The sequence below is a fragment of the Gracilinanus agilis genome, chromosome 5 (genome assembly GCF_016433145.1).
Source record: "Gracilinanus agilis isolate LMUSP501 chromosome 5, AgileGrace, whole genome shotgun sequence".
NCBI lineage: Eukaryota > Metazoa > Chordata > Mammalia > Didelphimorphia > Didelphidae > Gracilinanus > Gracilinanus agilis.
In genome coordinates this window covers 294,178,015-294,186,541 of record NC_058134.1, presented here as the reverse complement: position 1 = coordinate 294,186,541, position 8,527 = coordinate 294,178,015, and the positions used below count along the sequence as shown (strand labels likewise).

Genomic DNA, 8,527 nt, shown 5'->3' with positions numbered 1-8,527 from the left:
GAGAATATCAGTATTAATAGGATTCAGTTCTTCAAATAATATGTCAATTCACTGGCCATGAGAGGAGAGTCACATTTGTAAAAGGGAATTCTTTGTTCTCTTTGAGTTTACACTAGTGAAAGGGAATCCTTTATTCTCTTTGCCTAGTTGGAGCTAACACTTTGGTTAACAATAACTTAACTACCCCTTCTTAGTGCCTCCCTAGATTGTGAAGACAGGATTAACTCTCCTTTGTCTACCTTTTGATTGAATCAACAAAAGCTTGAACTAGGTGGAAGAGCTCGAAAACCACTTAGTGAATTCACACCCTCAGAAACTGAACCCTTTTGATGAGAATTCACCCCCCCCCCAAAGGTAAGAAGTGGTTCCCACAAACACTGCTCCCTGGGAAGTGCTAGACAATTTGGAAGCTGTGATTGGCCCCTGTGAAGAGGGGCAGGGACAAGAAGCCACTATAAAAGGCTCTGAATTCCTGGGGCTAAAAAAGGTGACTCCAAGAAAGAAGTCAGCTTCAAGAAGAAGTTGGACTTCCGGAGGGAAGTCAGCTTTAAGAAGAAGGTCAGCTCAAGGAAGAAAGTTGGCCTTAGGAATCACCTTCAACTCGAATCATTGTCTTGACCTGCCTCTTGGAGGGAACTTGGGTGAGTAGATAGCTGGTTTTCCCTTCCTGTCTTCTGGAAAGAGTTTAATTCTGGTTGAAGGTCAACGAATCCTGGCTAAGTTGAGCACCTGAACAATATTTAGTTTGATAGACTAATGTCTTCTCTACTCTTTTATATTTCTCTACTTTCACTCATTCCACCTCTTTTGTAAATAAAAGCTATTAAAGGTCATTTTGACTTTGAGCAATAATACTTTGAATTGGCGACTACCATATTATTTCTGATTTTCATATATTTTAGTCAAACATTAAAATTTAATTATTACCCATTTAGAATCTGTTACAACTGTTTGAGACTTAGCATTCTCTGCCTTCTCTCCTGGTACTCTACCAGAAATTACAGAATCAAAAGAGGGCCATTTAAAAAACTTTCCTTTCTTTCTTTGGTTTCCATGACCAAAGAGCCAATTGGCATCAGCTAGATCAGAACTCCCACAGTAGACCCAAACACTTCAGGACAGAAGACCCATCCAGAGTTTATTCTTTGTTAATATACCTTTTCAGAAGCCAGGGTCATCTTCAGGCCTTAATGAGGGACTTTAGAATTTTTGGAGGAAAAAAAAAACAAACTGAATAAGAACATTTGGAATTATCTAATTACACTTAAATCTATTATATGAAATAATATTATGAACAAAGTCATAACAAATACATTTTTATGTTTTTAAATCAAGAAAGCCACAGATACAAATAAGTTTATAATTTTGTATTTTAATTCCTCCCCTACCCCCAAAATTGGAGTCAAGGGGCAGCTTAGGTGGCTCAGAGGAGAGTCAGGCCTGGAGTTGGGAGGTCCTGAGTTCAAATGTGGCCTCTGACATTTCCTAGCTGTGTGATCCTGAGCAAGTCACTTCTGTTGCCTTGCCCTTACTACTTTTCTGTTTCAGAAGGTAAAGGTTTAAAAAGAAAATTGGGTGTGGGAAGCCAATAAGAGAATAGATAAAAATCTGAGACTCCTCTTTTGACCCCTTTTGTGATCCTTGTGATTTTTTGTTGAAAAGTATTGTGGCCTTATTGAAAAGCTTTATGTTCCTATCAAACCTGAATTTAAAGGGTTAACACTGTTAACACAGCAAGGAATGCTGCTGCCTGGTATAGCCAAGGCCAAAATCTTAGCGGGGGCAATTCGACCCTGAGAGGGATACTCCCCAACTTGGCTTTCTGATAAGAACCTAGTCAAAATTCAGCCTTGGCCTTGGTCTATTCTGAAGCCAATGTTTTGTGTTTTGATGTGACATATTTTGTAACTTCTGCGCATCTGCAAAGTTTCGGCGGGGTTCTTTTGTGTGAAATGAGACTTGAAATATATATAATAAACTCCATGTTCCTGGAGCCAGAGCTGGAAGCATGAGGTAAAAGACAACTCCCTTGTTCAGTCCTCATTTCCTTATCAACTAAACTGTCCTTATCAGATTATCAGAGATGATAAAGAGATCTCAACAATTGGGGTCTACTTTTTCCTCTTTCTCACCTAAGAGGAAATTGTTTTTTCTTTTTCTTCAGCTTTTTCACTTTTCCATTCCTTAACTATTTATGTTGTGGTGGAGGTTTATTTTTCCCCTAGTATATAAATTCCCTATCGATGGGTGGGAACTTGAATTTTACCACTATAGAGCCTACTTTTCCATTTACTCTCCTTCCTCTATTTAACTTAGTTCTGAGCACATTAATTCATTAATTAGGCCCTTGATAAATAGTTGCTATTTAACTGCAACTTGGGGAACAGCAGCTAGAGAAGAAAGAGCAGGCTCCAAGATTAAAGCACTTAAATACATTCTGAACATAGAGAAATAGCAATCAGCTCTGCTTAGTTTTTTTTTTTTTTTTGCATTACTATAATACTTATACCACTCCATAGTTATTTCAATTAAAAATACATTTATACACATGTGCAATGCACACTGGATACTAGGCAAAAAGACCAAAACAAAAACAAAAGAAGACAATTTTTGGCTTTAGGGAATACATATTTTACTGAAAATTGAGGAAGGCACAGGGACTTCAGAACTGAGAAGCTAGACACTTTCAGCTTCTCCTAAGATCCTAATGGAGTTTTGGTTACGAAGTCCCTGAACATCAGGTGTACCTATATTATTTTTTTATTTCATTTATTTTATTTTTTCCCATTTTGATCATTTTTGTGAGTAATGTCATAAAACCAAAATCCCAAAACATAAATCCAAATAACCAACTGAAAAATCATATATTTTCAACTGCATTCTGATGCCAACAGTTCTTTCTCTAGAGGTGGAAAGCATTCTTTGTTCTAAATCCTTCAGAATTGTCCTGGATCACTGTATTGTTGAGAGTAGCAAAGTCTATCACAATTGATCATTCCAAAATATTGCTGTTACTGTAATAATGTTCTCCTGGTTCACTCACTTCACTCTGCATCAGTCCATATAGGTCTTCCAGCTCTTTCTGAAACCTTCCTGTTTATCATTCCTTATAGCACAATATTATTCCATCACCATCATGTACCACAATTTGTTTGGCAATTCCCCAATGGATGGACATCCCCTCGATTTCGACTCTTTGTCAATACAAAAAGAGCAGTAATAAATATTTCATTTATCTATATTCTAATATAAGTTCAGCATTGCCTTGTAGAAGGAGTGTTTACTGTGTCGTGGAACCAGGTTTTAACCTTCCTTCTGAGCCTTACTACTTGTGTGACCTTAGTCAAGGAACTTAAATGTTCTGAGTCCCAGTTTCCTTACCAGTAGAATGAATCTTGGGACTAGATGACTTCTGGGACCCTTTCCAACTTAAAATATACAATCCTATAATGAGTGAGGCAGCTCGGTGGCACAGTAGATAGAAGGCTGGGCTTAGAGACAGGAAGACTCGAATTCAAATCTGAATTGAACCCTCTTTACTTCATTTTTCTTCATCTGTAAAATGAGCTGGAGAAGGAAATGGCAAACCACTCCAGTATCTTTGCTAAGAAAACCCCAAATGGGGCATCTTGGTAGCACAGTGGATAGAGTACCAGGTCTGAAGTCCAGAAGACTTGGATTCAAATCTGGCTTCAGACACTTTCTAGCTTTGTGACCTTGGACAAATCACTTAACACCAATTGCTAACCTTTACTGATCTCCTGCTTTGGAATCAAGTCTTAGTATTGAGTGAGATGGAAAGGAAGAGTTTTTTTTAAAAAACCATGTAATTATGCAAAGACTAATCACTTATTTCTTGTTCAGGCATTTTAGTTCTGTCCAACTCTCTGTGACTTCATTTGGGGTTTTCTTTTTTCTTTGAAACCCATAGCCTTCTTTCTTAGTATCCATTCTAAGACTGAAGAGTGGCAAAGGCCAGGCAATTGGGATTAAGTGACTGACACCAGGTTCAAGTCTGGTCTCAGACACTTCTTAGCTGTGTGACCCTGAGCAAGTCACTTAACCCCCATTGCCTAGCCCTTACTGCTCTTCTGCCTTGGAACTAATATACAGTATTGATTCCAAGACTGAAGATAAGGATTTTAATAAATTATAAGAAGTGACTTGCCCATGGTAATGCAGCAAGTTAAAAGTTGAGGTAAGATTTGAACCAAGGTCTTTTTCATTAGGCAGCTATTCCTCTGTACTCTCTTTTATTCTTTGAAGCCACCTTTGGGGCAGCCAAACCTTGCATAACTCTCCATCCAAAAGGGTGGCTGGGGGGTGTAATTAACCTGGTGACCAGCAGAGGGCCCCTCCCTTTTCATCCCTGTGAGATGGTTAGACCAAAAAAACAAAACAAAACAAAACAAACATAGCCTGGCCACAGGGGCTTGGAGGGTAGCAAGAGCTTGATGGTGGGATGGAGAGGGCCAAGGGAGCCAGCCCAGGGAGGACAGGGGACAAGAGAGGTGGGGGAGAAAGCAGCCTTCTCCCTAATGGTCTTTACTGGACCATGCTTTTTAGGGGAAAGTGGCAGGAACACAGGATCTGCTCATTCCAGCAGAAACATCCCCCAAACACCATAAAAATAAACTACCAGGGGCGGCTGGATGGTTCAGTGGATAGTATCAGACCTGAAGACGCAGATACTTCCTAGCTGGGTGACCCTGGACAAGTCATGTAGTCTGCCTTGCCTAGCTCTTGCAGTTCTTCTGCCTTGGAACTGATACTCAATATCAAGTGTAAGAGAGAAAATAAGGGCTTAAAAAATAAATAAACTGCCACATGCCCATTTCTTCTATGCTGCTAATGCTCAGGGAAGGTCAGGGTTTCTGGTTTCTGATAACTAGGATAAAGTCAGTGCAGGGGAGAGCTTTAACTTCCCTCTTTCTATCACTTAGGTGAGATCAGCGCAAACAATCACTCCCTTCGTTCCTCATCCACACCAAGAACTCGACTTAGATGAAAGCATTTAGGCCTTTACAGTTATGGCTGAGCTGTGATTTCCTTCTTAAAGAGGAGAGAGCTATTCAAGCCTCCTTCAATAATAATAATAATAGGGGGGCAGCTGGGTAGCTCAGTGGAGTGAGAGTCAGGCCTAGAGACAGGAGGTCCTGGGTTCAAATCCGGCCTCAGCCACTTCCCAGCTGTGTGACCCTGGGCAAGTCACTTGACCCCCATTGCCCATCCTTACCAATCTTCCACCTATGAGACAATACACCGAAGTTAAGGCTTAAAAAATAATAATAATAATAGTGTCCCTAGGTCAAAAATATTTATTAAACCTGTGCTAGATGCTAGTCATTGTGCAAAACACCGGGGATAAAGGCTTAGCAGAGTGTTTGGCATATAGAAGGCCCTTAATACATGTTTATTGAATGAATTATCAGATGCAAAGTGATTGGATACAAAAAGAGGGAGAAGATAGTCTTTGCCCTCAACCACCTAACTGGGGAGGCAACAAACAAACAAGCTATATACAGGATAAATCGTTACCAGAGGGAAGTCACTAGTATTAAGGGGAGGTGGGGAAAGCTTCCTGTAGAAGCTGTGATTTTAGCTGGGACTTAAAGGAAACCATGGAGTCAAAAAGAGGAGATGAAGAGGGAGAGTGATGGATACCAACAATTTTCCAAGGAGAGAAAAGAAAAATACCAGACTTTTGTCAGTGCAATAATTCCTGCCAGGAAGGACTGGAGTTGGGAGGAGAGAAAAGAAGATGAATGTTTAAATAAGATTAAGTTAGGGAAGGGTGCTAAGTGGTTAGAGAGTTAGGCTTGGAGATGAGAGATTCTGGGTTTAAATGTGGCTTCTGACACTTCCTTGCTGTGTGACCCTGAACAAGTCACTTAACCCCAGGAGCTTATCCCTTCTCCCTCTTCTACTCTGAAACTGATATTGAGTATTGATTCTAAGACAAGGTAAGAGGTTGAGTTAGAAAAACCACTTAAAGGAAGGCCCTTAGACCCTTTTCTGAGGGAAATAGCAAGGAGGATGGGAAGATTATTAAAGGTAAAAGAAAATAACCAAGAAAACTGAGCCTGATTTCATATGTTATATTTTCAATAATAAATAAGTTTTCTTTAAACACAGAACATGTAACAGATTGAAACACTCCTCCTTCCCTCCCCCCAAATCAACCACCTCCAAAGACAAAAGTCTAGAAAACAAATTCCACCCGTGCTGCCCCCGAAGAGGGCTGAGAAAGCTTGTGCCCCCGCCTAACCCCTGCCCCTGGCAGCGTGCCCCCGCCTCATGCTCTGGCAGGAGAAAGGGGTCAGGGCTTCTCCGTTGGACCCTGGGGACTTGGGTGAGAAGCGTGTGGATGTTGAATGTCACATCTATATGAGACATGGGCTGTGCAAAGAGATGAGTTTCCTTCTCGGGGGCTCTGTCTAAACTCTAGCCCTTCTGACTTCAGTGAGGAAGTCCCCGAGCTAAGCTGCCAGGGCAGACCCCTCCACTGCTCACCGTGTCATCCCCTCTCCCTGGCTGGCTCCTGGGAGGGGAACGGGGGCTGGGGGGGAGCCCGGCTTTCCCCATCTGCCTCCCAGACAGCATGGAAACATCGCATGGAAGATGCTGAGGATGGAGGCACCTGAGCCTGGGCCCTCGAGGCCAGAGTACCTCCTGCACCCCACCCACCCCCTCGCATGTCCTTCTTCCTGGGCAGGAGGCACTGGAGCACGCTGGCCCCCTCCGTGACTCTACTGTCTGGCCTGGGGTGTGATGATTCTCCCTCTGGATCAGATCCTTGTCCTGGGCCCGTACCGTCCCTGTCACTCTCTAAGCCCTCACCATGGCTATCTGAAAAAACTCATGTCTGGTGTCCTAAAATGTCTCATCCTCCCTCTCCCCATGCCTCCTCTCCCCAGGAGAGGAAGTGGGAGGAAATGGGAGGTCACCCCCACCCCAGACCTTCCCTTCACATGATGGAGCAGCTTTTGGCCTTTTCCTTCTTGAAGGTAGAAGAGATGAGCTCGGATCTACTGGGAAGGTGCAGGAGCCGTTTGGAGAGGCTGCGCGCAGGGCTCTTGGGTGGCAGAGGGCTGCCCTTGTTCAGACACACCATCGATGCCGTCCGGAAGATGCTGTGGACACTCTTTTCCGAAGTGAAAGCTGAGCATTCCAGATAAATCTGAGCACCTAGCTGCTTGGCCGTGGCACATCCCTACGGAGACATGAACCACCTTCATTTTAGCACCCCCAGATTGCTCACTGCAGTCTCCTCCAGGGAAAGGATTTACTCTAAATTTCTTCCTGCCCCAGAACAAAAGTGGTCCAGATTCCAGATTTCTGACACCAAAAAAAAACAACTTAGTTGCTTTCTGGCAAAATTTGTTTACACTAAACACGTGAAATGCCCATGTCGGTGACTGCTTTGTGGACTGTAGCTACCCCATCACTTTCCATCTGTTATTTATAGAATTATTATTACATATGTTATATAATTATATATTGTTACATATACTATATTATATATTATATACTTATACAATATCATTATGTACAAATATAATTCAATACGACAATATATCAATATATCATATCTATAATTCATAATTCATTTATATTTATGATTTATACATAATATATCTATAATATATAATAAGTAGACTTATTAAAATATAAGCATATAATATGATACAATATGGTATGATATGGTATGATATATGATATGATATGATATGATATGATATGATATAATATAATATAATATAATATAATATAATATAATATAATATAATATAATATAATCCAAAGGCAGCAGATAAAGTCGTCCTGCAAGGGGTCATGCTGCTCACAGGGATGCTATGTTCATCGGCCATCTCGTATAGCCTCTTACTGCAAGCTAAGACACCCCACACACACACGCACACCTGTTCATGGGAGATGGGCGCTTGCTTCTGGTGGGACAGCTCCATCAGTGTGCTCAGGTCTGTCCTCAAGTCCGTCTTACAGCCAATGAGCAGCACTCGGGTGCTGGGACAGTAATCTAGAATCTCCATCTTCCACTGAAGGACCAGGTAAGCAAAGAGGACAGAAAGGGAAGGGAATATGTATTTATTAAGAACTTAGTATGTGCCAGGCATTATGCCGAGTACAGATATCACAAATGAAAGCACTAAGGAATGAGCCAGAACCAGGGGAATTCCTCATGGGAGATTTATATCACACCAAGTTCATTGGCTGTCCTGTTCTCTATCAGGCTTACTATTATCACCAATTGTGGCCTATTACCTACATGCCACCTCCCAAGAGGCAGATCATACCACCGAAATGGTCATCCAGGAGGCCTGCTTCCCCTCCCTCCTCAGTCCTCCAGGGGGACCCCATGGAATATTGGACTCACAGGCCTACCACCATGACTCACTCTCCCTCCTCTTTCTCCATATCAAGGGCATTGGGTTCTATTACTCCCTGGAGAAAACAGAGGTGATGGGAGTGGGAAGGACAGAGAAATGGGGGAAAAGAAGAACAACCT

General features: G+C 42.0%; 1 protein-coding gene across 1 annotated transcript in view; it reads right to left on the bottom strand.

Moving 5' to 3' along the window:
• Window positions 1–6,284: 6,284 nt before the first annotated feature.
• RND1 (Rho family GTPase 1) overlaps window positions 6,285–8,527 on the bottom strand; it is an 11,701-nt gene continuing 9,458 nt past the window's right edge. Inside the window, exon 5 of the mRNA XM_044678397.1 lies at window positions 6,285–7,213. Within this exon, the coding sequence (XP_044534332.1) occupies window positions 6,968–7,213 (246 nt within the window). The 3' untranslated portion in view covers window positions 6,285–6,967. The remainder of the gene's footprint in view (window positions 7,214–8,527) is intronic.